The 13,759-nt window shown below is 41.4% G+C and overlaps 1 protein-coding gene across 1 annotated transcript in view; it reads left to right on the top strand.

Annotated features, from left to right (window-relative positions):
- Positions 1–13,352, top strand: part of LOC311297429 (P2X purinoceptor 4a-like) — a 49,873-nt gene extending 36,521 nt beyond the window's left edge. The window contains exons 14-15 of the mRNA XM_084419677.1: positions 12,940–13,023; positions 13,215–13,352. Of these exons, the coding sequence (XP_084275803.1) occupies positions 12,940–12,969 (30 nt within the window). The 3' untranslated portion in view covers positions 12,970–13,023; positions 13,215–13,352. The remainder of the gene's footprint in view (positions 1–12,939; positions 13,024–13,214) is intronic.
- The last annotated feature ends 407 nt before the right edge of the window (positions 13,353–13,759 follow it).

Genomic DNA, 13,759 nt, shown 5'->3' on the forward strand with positions numbered 1-13,759 from the left:
CCTTTGTATTATATCTAAAATTCTGGATATTTATGCAGATTCACAGTTATGCTGTAATCAACAACATAAATCTAAGTCAGAAATAAGGATCTTAATGAGTTCAGTGATCAAGTTCAAATGATGATTATCATAATATAACAAACACCATCAGATCACTTTTTCTCTTTGTTCATCAGGCAGTTATAAGATACAACAGCCAAACAAAATCTAAAGTAAATGCATAAGGGTCAAGAGCCCGACTAAAGCAAACACCCATCACCATAACGGTGGCTTACAATTTGTGATATTCTCCTTCAGTGATTCTGCTTGTTAACATCAGGTGTCTTCAATAATGATCAATCATTACTAAATTAATCACTTAATTAGCTCATTAACTTTAACACTCTTGAGTGTTAATTTAACACTCATATTTTAACACTTTACACTCTTGAGTGTGGACTCATATACACTCCCAGGAGTGTTAATTTAACACTGGAGTTTTTGCTGTGTAGTATTTTGGTATTGCATGCATCACTCATATCGATTAAACATGATTTTGGGGAAATGTTGTGTTAATGTTGGTACACAACAGTATAGGATAGCAATATAAGGTATAACACCAACTTTAACAATATAATGTTTAATAACTCAAAAAATATGCCGTTTTTTTAATTTAAAAAAAAAAATATATATATATTTTTTTTTTATTAATTTAGTTTTACTAGAATAAAATCAGCTTTGCAACTTTGCATTTTCACTTGCGACAGGCGATTAAATAAATTACGTCACTAGCGTATTTTTTTTTTTCAGTCAACTTCTACTCTTTATTCATAATCTGTATTCGTCTAAAACACCTAACGTGCTTGATCATTCAAGCAATCATGGATTTATAGAGGTTGTTGTTGTTTTAATTAAAAGTGGGTGTATTATAATTATTGAGGGTGGGAGAGGTATGCCCCCCCAGTGACACAGCGAGGCCCCCTCGTTCCGTATGTCCTGGCGCCGACCCTGATTGTTGTACAAGGTCGAAGTCCACCATTCTCCCGTTGAATGGTCGCTACACACGCATAGTTTAGATGTGCCCGTGGTTGATGGCCAACCAACCGCCTGCAGTCAGAGTCCAGCCCTGGCAGCATCGCGGACACTGGAACTTTTGCACCACGAAAACAAACGCGCGTCCCATCATTGCCTCTCTCATCTACTACGCGAAATCACAGTTTGACATGTCTGTGGGAATTTCCACATGGTGTCATGAATAATTAAGAGACAGTGTCTTCTCATTGGATAAGAAAACTCAGTCATGAATAATTATGAGACACTGATGAGTCATCAGAGTACTATAGTCTGTGACGTGGACATGATGAAGATTTTAAACCCGGAAGACGAAAATAGCGGAAAAAAACTAAAATTTAACCATTTTCCCCCTACTATTAAATCTAACAGATGCTAACATTGTCTTCAATGGTGTTCAACACACATACCTCTGTTAAAATCTCAGAAAATTTGGTTTAGGGTTTCATGACCCTTTAAGAGCTGGTTGGCTGTAGCCTGTGATGCATCCCATCCAGCTCCTCCCCTTTCTGTTTGTTGACAGTAGCTGCATGTATGTCATAGACAGTAAAAGAAATGGACACAGCGACCCCATTGATTTCAACAGAGAAAAGTGAAGTCAATTAGAAGCACTCACTTCCTGATGGCTCCTGATGGATTATTTTGTCATTTTGCCTCCACGTCCCCCCGATTGCTCGCGAGCTTCACCTCATGTCCATACGGTAATTTCTCTACTGTGCGACAGAGAGTCGCGTGGTTATGACGCAATCGTTAGGAAGCTTCAGTTTCGGCTGAAAGATTACCCCCTTGATGTATGTGCTTGTTAGCACATAGCAGTTTGCTAACTTTTTAATTACTGTTCATAGTGGTGGGCAGATCGAGGTTTCGTATGGGATTATTTTTGTGCCTTTAATATTGAACATAACTTTTCAAGAAACTAATGAAAATATAAATAGACACTGAATAAAATGTCTTTGAAACCGGAAAAAAATAAATAGCAGGCGAAATGTTTGACTGTGTTTTTAATATAGGCTACTGCATGTTTTGCTAACTGTTTTATCCTTTTTCTTTCGCTGATATGTACTTACAAATGCACTTCCAGAGTTTTCGTTTATGCTCCCTGAGTTTTCGTTCACCAATCTGGTACATTTCTATCGTGGGGGCGGGGCTAACAGCGGTGTGTTCTCATTGGCCACTGAGTTTCTGATTGACAGATTCTTGACCTGGAAGTGAAGACGTCAGTGTTATGTTTACATATGTGGATGTGAGTGTCTGTGAGCAGCTTCCTTTTTCATTTTAGTGATATAAAGTATAAAGATATAAAGTGACACTACATTGTTGAGATGAGTTCCTAGGAAAAGCACAGACGAATAATATAATTATCATCAATCGTCAGGGTTTGTTTTGTTTGTTCTATGAATGGCTTAGCTAAACAGGCCAATAAGAGACGTAACTAGCATTATTCATTTTAATGAAACTAATGTTCTAATTAAAACGTCTACAAATGTATAAAACTCATCAGAGATCAGGTAAAACCAACAAACACTTGTTCATGGTTCTCAGTGACTTCTCATTATTCATGGGTTGACGGAGATCATCGCCCCCAGCGGTGAACGATTGAAATTTCGAAGTGTTTAAAAACTTTTCGAAAAAGTTATTACGTAATGAAGCCTCATTTACTGAAATCATGTGACTCTGGCAGTTTGATACACGCTCCGAACTATTGATCCGGAACAAAAGATTCGTAAAGGTTTTGAAGCTTCATGAAGCAGTGTTTTGAAATTGCCATCACTACCTGTTCGTGTAGCATTTACTATTCGTTTGTTTCATCCTAGCCTGTCTTTTTTATCACTTTCTGTGTTTCCTTCGGCTTGCTTCAGTATTGGATTTGATGACTGCTCATCTCTCAGGAACGAGTTAAAGCTGTTTTGTTGCAAGCAGACTGTCTGGCTTTGCATGGGGATTGGTTGACGTGCTTTTAGTAATGTGCAGTTCCCTTTCGAACGGTCAGTCGTATTATGTAGCTATACGCTATGGGGAAAACTCCTTTTTCTCAGAATACTGAAGCATAATAACGCAGTGCTACTGCATAGCCATACCAGTAACAGTGATCTACTCGCATGCTATTGGCTGGTCAATGGTAACTGCACGAACCTATGGCAGAGTGGCGTAACTGCGCGAACCAATTGGTACACAGCCCGCCGAGCTGAGCGCACAGCCCGCCAGAATGGGCGGGGCAACTGCCTATAAAAGACACTCGTTTCGCCATAGATCCAGATTCAGCTAACAACTCTCGCAGAACAACTCTACTCGAAGCCTTCACCTTCTTCGCCGAGAAACCAGAGCCAGCAGAGGAACAGCGAGCAAGCCAGCAGACTGTAACCAGATCCAGCGCGCTCGTCAGCCAGCTGATCATCCGGCGAGCGCCTAAAAGAGGGCACATTTCTAAAAGAGCAAGCAACATTGATACAAATGTTGCACCACGGCTGTGGCACATGCCTCTGCATGCCGAGGACAAGCACAGTGAGTGTGTAGCCTGCCTGGGCAAAGCCGACGCAGACGCCGCTCTTACCGAGACGAGCTGCTCTGATAAGACTCCGCCCCTCGCGCTCTCCCATTTCCATTTCCTCTCGAGCCTCTAAGGAAGTCATTGGAAGTTACTGTGCTCACTAGGGGTGTGACGATAACGCATCACCGCAATATCGTGTTAATGAGATGCCTACCGCGGTGTGAGGTTATCACCTCACTTTTTTTTCTTTTTTTTTTGCTGAAAGTTACAGGAGTGCATATGGTGTGTGATATGAACTATAAACACATTAATCTTTGCTTATAATTTACTGTATTCCGTGAGTCCTATGTTCAAGGGCTTCTGGAGAAAAACATATGGGGGATTTATTTTTTGTGTGTGTCTGATTATCATTAATTAACTGCTAGGTTTCAGTACTTGTGATGTTTACAGATAATGTTCAATTAAATACACACAAACACAGTAAACAGATTTTAATTGCAAGTAGTGATACTTCTCTTAGGTCCTATGTGGTATAGGCAATAACAGTTGACGGCGCTAGCCGAATGACATTATTCCAAAAATGGCCACGAATCTAGTGTCTAAGCCAAATACTGTGTCGCCTATTTGGGCACATTTTGGCTTTGAGGCAGGTGATAAGGGGCAGCCGGTGAATTTGGACGAGGCAGTATGCCGTATTTGTCGCACAAAAGTATCCGTCTCGCGAGGAAATACAACTAATTTAGGATCACATCTTAGAATTAACCATCCTGTGGCGTTTGCCGGACTTGGGTGCAGCACACCTACCTTAGGTAACGTTAAGCCTACAACCTCAGGCCAGTAGCGACAGTTGGGAGTCTCCGAGGCCTTTGCAAGAGGTGCTAAGTACCAAAGAGGCAGCGATCAGTGGCGAGCACTTACTGACAGCGTGACTCGTTATTTGGTTTAAGAAATGGTGCCATTCCGTACCGTTGAGAAGCCAGCATTCAAAGCCATGCTACATGCATTTGATAAGCAATATGTACTTCCTGACCGAAAGTACTTTTCTCAAACAGCGATCCCTGAAAAGTATCTGTCAGTGAAGGGCAGCATAATACAGGACTTAAAAGACGTTGATCATTTCTCAGTGACAACTGATATGTGGTCAAGCGTAAACATGATGCCATACATAAGCCTGACCATACACTCTCTCAGCACAAACTGGGAACTAAAATCGAAGTGCCTGGAGACCGTGTTCACGCCAGAAAGCCACACGGGTGACAACCTGGCGGAAGCCCTCAGGTCCTCCTTCCAAGAGTGGTCCCTGGACGAGAGGAAACCCAGAAGCTTTTCCTGACTTTTTCAGCTACACAATCTGTGGCGCTGCGGGGGTCACGAAAAGCTTCTGGGTCTGGTCCAGACTTGTCCATGGATTGGAAGAGCTTTGCCTGGAATACTTGGAGGACTGCCATCGAGTAAAGGGCGGAGCCTGCCTGGCCAGAGGACGTGTAAGCCCTGCCTGTGAGGGCTGAAGTTGTCCTGCAGGGTTTGGATGGATGAGCCACCTTGGATTTCCATCCAATAGCAGTGGGTGGGCAATGGTGTACAGCCACGGCTTCCTCAAGCCCAGTTTCAGGGGGCGTGCCACGACTTTGTCAGTTCGTCGTGATCTTCTGGGACGAACGGTGCAGATCGCTGCAGAGGGGCCTGTTGGCGCCCTGGCAGGAACCATTCACCCAGGCGGCTGCGATAGGGCTCCTCGACTGCTTTAGAAAGGACACGGATAAGCTCGGCGTCCATACCAGTGCTGAGACTACTAGCATGCTACTGGCTGGTTAGTGGTAACTGCACAAACCAGTATGGCAGAGCTGCGTAACTGCGTGAACCAATCTATGCACCGATATACAAAAGGCTTCAGTATTCGGAGAAAAAGGAGTTTTCCACATAGCGTATAGCTACACAATACTGGTTCCCTTATCTCAGGGAACCGAGGTTACGTTAACAACCGAGTTGTTCCCTGTACTCTCAGTTTAGCGGCGGGTTATTTGAATGCTGTGTACTTTTGCCTGTGAGAGGATAATAGTGCAGGGCATCGTTCATTTAAGGTAAGTGTTTTCCTGCATGAAGTTACTAACAGGGAATTCTAGCGGGTGATGCGTAATCAGTTGTAACGTTTTTGTTTTTCTTTATGTTTGTTTTTGCAGCAGGATTCTCCATCTCGTTCTTGACGATCATTGTTCTCTGCTGTCGCTATAGTCACAGCCCTGACACTTCTCTTCTGCTCTTCAATCTCGCAACTAAAAGAAAGGGATTGGTTTTATCTGGTTCCATTTGTTTATATTTTACTTTTATTTCGAGGCTCGCATATGTGATTGGGGGGATCCAAGTAGTTCCTGAAAAACACTTTAGAAAACTGTGTCAGACCGAGTAGCAAAACACACTTGTAACCAATCAGCAGTAAGAGGCGTGTCTCCTAATGATGGGGAGGAGAGAGAGCGCTCAGTGCACACAGCACAGACATTAGCCGAACGACTACAGAAAGAGAGAGATGGCAGATAAAAAAACAAAAGAGGAAAATCTCTGGGGAACTTAAAATGAAAAAGAAGGCTTACGATCAGGCAAGAGGCAGAACTTGTGTTAATATCGGAGAAGCTTGAGAGAACTCAAGGAGCGGAAAGGCCTAACATCGGACGCTGAGTTTGCTTTATTTCTTCTCGATAGTTGAGTGACATTGTTTAGCTTTGTTTCACAGAACTAATATATGCTGGCCAATGCTTGAATATGCTCGTGTGTCATCTTTGCTTGTTTTTTTTCATTTGCGATCTTCTTGTCATTCGCTTCAGCTATGAAAAAGACACATTCATTTCCACACCATATAAGCCTGGAGCGTCTAAACCTCCTCCACTGTCTGTTTCAAGCGTAGGCTCCCCAAAGTGTGTCTGAAAAGTACGATAATATACTCCTAATATATGTTTGCTTCCTTTGGTTCCTCATTTAGTGATCGATATAACCCCCTAGTTTTTGAGCGATTAGTGGCTAATCATCTTTCAACTACGTCACTTGATCCTCACCAATTTGCATATAGGGAGAACAGGTCTGTTGAAGATGCAGTTTCTCTTTGTACCCATAATATTTTTCAACATTTGGAGGGGCCAGCTACATATGCTCGGGTTTTATTTATTGATTTTAGTTCTGCTTTTAATAATATTATACCAAAGAGATTGTGTGACAAACTCCTGGGGTTGGGGGTTAAGGAGTCCATATGTAAGTGGATTCTTGACTTTTTAACTGATAGATCTCAAGTGGTTAGGGTTAATAACCTTTTGTCAAATTCAATGTCCACCAGCATTGGCGCCCCCCAGGGGTGTGTTCTGTCTCCCCTTTTATACTCATTTTATACTAATGACTGTTTTTCTCATCATGACTCAGTCAAAATTTTTAAATTTGCAGACGATACCACTGTGGTAGGCCTCATTACTGATGATGATGAATCGGCCTACAGAACAGAAGTGTCCTTGCTGGCTGAGTGGTGCACAATTAACAACTTGTCCCTTAACATCTCCAAAACCAAGGAGATGGTCATTGATTTCAGGAGCAAAAATATTAAGTCGCTTCAACCTCTGGCCATCAAGGACAAAACTGTAGAGTGGGTGGAAAGTTTCAGGTTCCTTGGGACCATTATTTCCTCTAGTCTGAAATGGAACCTCAATGTCAGCCAGATTGTTAAAAAAGCTCAGCAGCGAATTTTCTTTTTGAGACAACTAAGGAAATTTAAAGTGTCCAAGGCTGGAATGCTCCACTTTTACAGGGGTGTGATAGAGAGCATTCTTACTTTCTCCATCACTGTATGGTGGGGTAGCTGCTCGGCGGAGGATAAGTCTGCATTGAACAGGGTAGTTAGCACTGCGTCAAGAATAATTGGGTTGGACCTCCCTAAGATCTGTGACATTTATAACAACCGTCTACTCAAAACTGGTCTGAAAATACTTAAGGATTCATCACACCCTGCTAATTCCCTTTTCATTCCTCTACCATCAGGCAGAAGGTTGGGAAGCATAAGATCTAGAACCACCCGTTTTTCTAATAGCACTTACCCGCAGGCTGTGAGGGCTCTCAACTCACAACAACAATCTCTATCTACTTTACTTATACAGACAAAGCTATGCCCTTCTTCTTCTTAGGGTCACTAAATGCACTAGCACTTTGTCTGATTAGTTTTATTATTATTTATTAGCAGTAATCTAAGTATTTGTTTTTTGTTTAGATTTCATGTTTTTATTGTATATGTTATGTTGTACTGTCTTGTGTGAGCCAATTCACCAAAATGAATTCCAGGCGATGTGGGTCGTTCTGGCAAAATAAAGACTTGAACTTGAACTTGAACTTGAACTAATCTTGTTATAGTTGCAATATATTTGTTACTATGACTGTCGTGCTCTTGCTATCGAGTTGATCATGATAACTGTGTTTTTGGGATGGGTGTTGAGTGTCGTCTTCCACGTGAAACGGAGCTGAATCATTGATGCGTTAAAACACACATTACTACCAAAACACATTCAACATGGACTACCATAGTAACACATTGATTTAACTTATTGATTCCGCCATAGTCCAAAAAAAAGATTCCGCCATATTCATTGCCTGGGTTACGCTCGCGTACGTAAGTGTGGGGTGGAGCTATCAAATTAGGGGCGAGATCCTTTTGGTGTAGTAGGGGTGTGTTTGTTTTGGTGATTTTAAATATCAACATTGGCCAAAAGTGTTTTTCAAAAACTTCTGATTCCACCTGTAAGTGTTTGGTTGTGAGATCTGAGTGCACGGTGGTGTGTCTGGAAGTGTGCTTTTGGATAACTAGCTCTGGTGATCACTCCTGTGGGGATCCTCAGCCCTGTAGTTTAGTGTAGTTTGTTTTGATGTTTTTCTTTTTTGTGTAAACTTCTTTTTGTGTATTGTATTTGTTTCTTCTTTTTTTGTATTGTTGTTTGAGATAGAGAGCTGTGAGCAGTGGCAGTTCTAGCTCATATAACACACACACACACACACACACACACACACACACACACACACACACACACACACACAAAATGCATAACACCATGTTCAGGTTTGACATAATTGCAAAAAAAACATACTTCAATACAAAAAAAATTGCCAAAAAGGTAAATTATTGTTATGATAATTATTTTATAATGTATATACAAATCTAAATGAAAATCATGGGAATGGTAAATGAGCCATTGAGTAATCATCTGCTGCCATCTATTGGTTGTAGTTGAAAATTCATGTTATTATAATTTTGTATATTTCATTTTTTTTTTTTTTCATGCGTTTGTTTTCCAGTAGATGGCAGCAATCTTCCACTAAATCATGGCACACTCTTCTATCACCATGAATGAAATTGAAGGCTCCTGATGCTAACACTGTAGCTGTGTCCCAATGTTGAAGGCTGCATCCATCGAAGGACGCAGACTTCAAGGATGCAGCCTATGCGTCCTCTGAAGGACGCACCATGTAGCCTTCCTAGGATTTCCTAATTGTGCAACCAGGTGTTCCCGATCACCGCTCCTGGCGCCAAGCAACGGTGCGAGAGGACAGCTGCTATCCTGATCATTCATTTTGATAACTGAGTAAACAGCTATGGAGCCAGAATTGGCTATTGTCATTTTTATGTTTTATATTTTACTGGAGGTCATTGTGTAATATGACGGCGCTGCCGGATCATGTATTTTCGGTTTAGCCCTGTTTGAATACAAAACCCAATTTAATATAAAAAGTCCAGTATTTCTCGCGCTCGTCATCTGCAGCTGTCACAGTTGCCAGGCGACAAGAACAATCCTTCGTAGGCTAGACCGGTCCGAGCGCTTCAGATGCGCCCTTTGATATGGGACGCTGCTGTAGTTAGCAACAATTTGTCAATATTGTGACAATAAGCCTACATTTTGTTACTTTAATTTTCGGAACTGCATATTTCGTTTTCGTATTCACTTACAAATGTGAAGTAACCTGAAGTACTTTTTTCCCTCACATCACAATGTGATTACATTACACTACACAAAAGTATATAATGTAACAACCAGATATTACTGTATATTGAAAATATACAGAAGTAAAATGCAACATAGCCTACGCAGTAATGCAGTAGTAGCCTAATATAAATGCAGTAGTTATTAAAAGTACTTTTTTCAGAAAGCCGTCGATTGAATCAGCCCTGCAAACCTGTTGGTAGACAACTTAGTGGATAGTGGAAATATGCACTCAAACGCTCTGGAGACCATCCCAGATGATGTCCCACCAGCAGGAGGCCTTAGGGGCAGCCCATCCCGGTCCAGCAGCTCAGCTCAATAGAGTCTACATCAATTTTTTCTTATTTTATGTATTGTAAAATTAAATGTTTATGTTGATTTTGATATGTTTAACGTATTTTGTAAATAGTTGGAAAAAGTACTTTAATGTAGCCTAAAGAACAAATGATTTTCATTTACCAATTTTATTTGAAAAAATAAAAAGGTATAGAATTTGTTTCATGCAGAAAGTATTACTGTCATTACAAAAATAAATAATGTCCAGAACAATTCATTCTCTTTTATTTACACAATTAAAGTTGCATAAAAATAAATGTACATAATTTTTCTTTTAAAAAATAAAAATGAAAAAAGTTAAACAAGAATATGTAGAAAATATATATATTTTTCAATCATTCTCTCAAGAAGAGAAAACAGCCTGTCCATCCTCTCCCTTCTTTCCTGTGCACTCCTCGCCTCTGCCTCCCTCTGTAGTTGCATTTCTTCTCTGATCAAGTCCAAAAACTCGTCCTGTCTCGCCGCCTTTGTGCTGCTGCTGCCCCTGGCTCCTCCTCACCGTGGGCACCCACTACTGAACTCGGCCCTGGTGTGTCCTCAGGGATTGAGGCGATGAGGACAGGGGGGTTGGTGCAATGCATCTGTCCCAACACCTCATCCATGAGGACAAACCAGGACCACGTTTCAGCAGTGGGTTTCCCACTCACACCCTCTCCTGTCCCAGGACACTTGCAATCCTAAAGGCAGAGCAAATGAACCATGGCTTGTTAACAACAACAGGACAATACATTTCAGCAAAGATGTGTGTATTACTGTTATTTATATATATATGTATATATAGACCCATTTTTTCCTGAATTGTTCTAAAAAAGCAGAAAAGGGTACTTAATACAGAGGAGCAATCTTAAGTGTATTGTTAACAGTGCAAAATATGACACATCAAGACATGCATACAAAATACTTAAGAAATCATATTTCTGTATACTAAAATTTGGTTAAAACCACATAGCTTGCATGACAGCACTACAAAAACACTTAAAAGTGAAACCCCATTGCCTTATCTACTGCTTTTCTTATTGTTTTGGGCTTTATTGGGTGAGTGATATTTCTTATAATACACAAGTGCAAATATTACAAATAGGTCGTTAAACTAATAACGTTATTACCACAAGTTTTGCCTAAAACTACCTGATAAATGAAGCCATGCAATGGTGACGAAGGAGTTAAGAAGTTTATAAGAAAATTTAACTCTGGTTTCGCTAGCTATTTAAGTAAATGAAAACATAATACTTACATTTAAATGTGAATTTGCTGTCCACCACCGATCTCTAGTCTCGGCCGCCTTTAAAAATAAATAAATAAATGCTGTCGTCAACGGCGCGCAATGACTTATGGGGTAGAATAGGCTGCTAAGTGTCCATTTATGTATCCTTCTTTTCACGGGGAAACGAAGGGTGCATTTGGCGTCGCTTTTGAATCAGGGAAGCCTTCGTCGCGGCGCGATGACGCAACCGGCCTTCGAATACGGCCTTCGAAGGATGGAGAATTGAATTGGGACAGCCTTCATCGAGCCGCGGTGACGCAATCGGCCTTCAAATGCAACCTTCCAAGGATGCAGCCTTTGAATTGGGACGTCCTTCGTCGCGCCGCGGTGACGCAATCGGCCTTCAAATACGGCCATCCGGCCTTCAAATACGGCCTTCGAAGGACGCAGCCTTCACTTTGGGACACAGCTTGTGTCTACACCGGACACGACCGTTGTCGCTCGCGTCTCAACAGCTAAAAGCTGTCTACACTGGACGCACCAAAGCGCCCGCTGAAAAGCATTTTGTCCTTCATGTCAGTACGTCATCAATAGAAAGAGGTCAATTTCCTGTCAGAGATATGAGTGGTAAAACCCCGATCGCGCATTCCTTTTAATTTTTTTCGGGGGAGATGCCCCTTCAAGATGCTGCCCATGCCTAAATCTGCCACTGGCTGTGAGAGATGCTATACAGTATCACCGAGGACACTTTTTAAAGTGATTTCTTCCTCCTTTTTAAATGAACTTAACTGAACCCTACACACATGACTACATCAGTTTACCCCACTAACACAATAAGCACATTCACTGATGATACAGCAGTGGTGGGGTGGCTATAGAGATGAGGTATGTAGATTGGATGAGTGCTGTACAGATAACTTGTCTCTCAACATCAAGAAGATGAAGGAGCTAATGATAGACTTCAGGTGACACCGGGAGGAGCTTCAGAGATAAGTGGTAGAGAAAGTGCCCAACTTTAAGTTCCTGGGTGTCCATGTCAGTGAGGACCTCAAGTGGATTGTTTCTGCTCTCTTATTAAAAATGATAGCCAGCAAGAAGATTTGTGATCCAAATTGTCTGTGCGCTGATTTGCAGCAAAAAGGAGAAACAAAAACATCTTATGCAGGAGGAAATGGTTGGGGAGACGAGGGGAGCAAGGATTGTGTGTTCTGCACACAAGACAGTTGGGGGTAAATAAATAATTTTGCAATGTGCTGCTGTTGCTGCGGGTCAAGCACATGTTTGTACTTTGTTTCTGTTTGATATAATTGTAAATATATCTATTCAAATACTGATATCTGGTCTATAACTCCTCCCCAAACATCCCACTGTCCTGTTTCTTGCTCTCTCATTGGCTGTAGGTCTTCGCTGATGTAGTTTTCTGTCAGAACACATTCACACAGCAGGATTTTGAATCGCCGACAGCTCCAGATATTTAACATGCCAAATATCTCACGGATATTTTCTCAGATCGACTCTTTGATAATTCACACTGCTTGATTGTCACTCTTGTGAATGAGCACCGATTTGCCTATGATTTTGGGCATTTGTCAGCGATCTCATAAATACTGTCGGCGAGCGAAAATCGGGCCTAAAATCGTTCAGTGTGAACTCGGCATTAGAGGTTGACCGCGCCTTCTCGATCGCTGCCCTGAAACTGTGCAATTTGTTTCCCGTTCACATCAGATTGGCTCTAGTAGTTTTAAATCATTGTTAAAAACTCATCTATTAACTCAAGATTTTAATTCCTCTGGGTGTTGAGTCATATTTTTGAGACTGCCCTGCTCTTATCCTACTGGATCTGTCTGCTGCCTTTGACACAGTTAACCACCAGATCCTCCTGTCAATCCTAAAGACGAAAGGCATCTTGGGAACCGCACTCCAATGGTTCAAGTCTTACCTCTCAGGTAGGTTGAGGGTGTCGTGGAGGGGTGAGGTGTCTAAGACCCAACATCTAGCTACTGGAGTGCCTCAGGGCTCAGTGCTTGGACCACTTCTCTTCTTCTTCTACATGACATCACTTGGATCTGTGATTCAGAAACATGGCTTTTCCTATCACTGCATAGCTGATGACACACAACTCTACCTCTCATTCCAGCCTGATGATCCGACGGTAGCTGATCGCATCTCAGCTGGCCTGACAGACATGGCTGGATGAAAGAATCTTCTATTCTATATCTATTTATGAAAAAATAAATAAAAAGTACATATACTGTGTTAGATTAAACTGGGAAGGGTCATAACACTTGCATTGTGTTGTCCTGTTGTTAGTTTAACTGCTTCTGTTGTTCTCCTTTGTATGTCGCTTTGGATAAGAAGCATCTGCTAAATTAATAAATGTAAATGTAAATTTTTCTGTTGTTGTTTCATGCTATTTTGTGTTGTCTTTGTATTTTGATATTACATTTATTATCTCCGTACAGCACATTTGGGCAACGGTAGTTGCAATAAATTGTTCTATATAAATACAATAAAGAAATACAATAAAGAAAGAAAAGTGAACACTGCTGCCCTGGTTAAAAAGGTCCAACAGAGACTTTACTTCCCCAGAACTGAGGAAGGCCCATCTCTCTGCCAGACTGCATGGTAGAAAGCACATATTGCATTACAGTCTGGTATGGAAACTGTTCAAGGGTTGAAAGC

This window comes from Rutilus rutilus, assembly GCF_951802725.1.
Source record: "Rutilus rutilus genome assembly, chromosome: 9".
NCBI classification, from domain to species: domain Eukaryota; kingdom Metazoa; phylum Chordata; class Actinopteri; order Cypriniformes; family Leuciscidae; genus Rutilus; species Rutilus rutilus.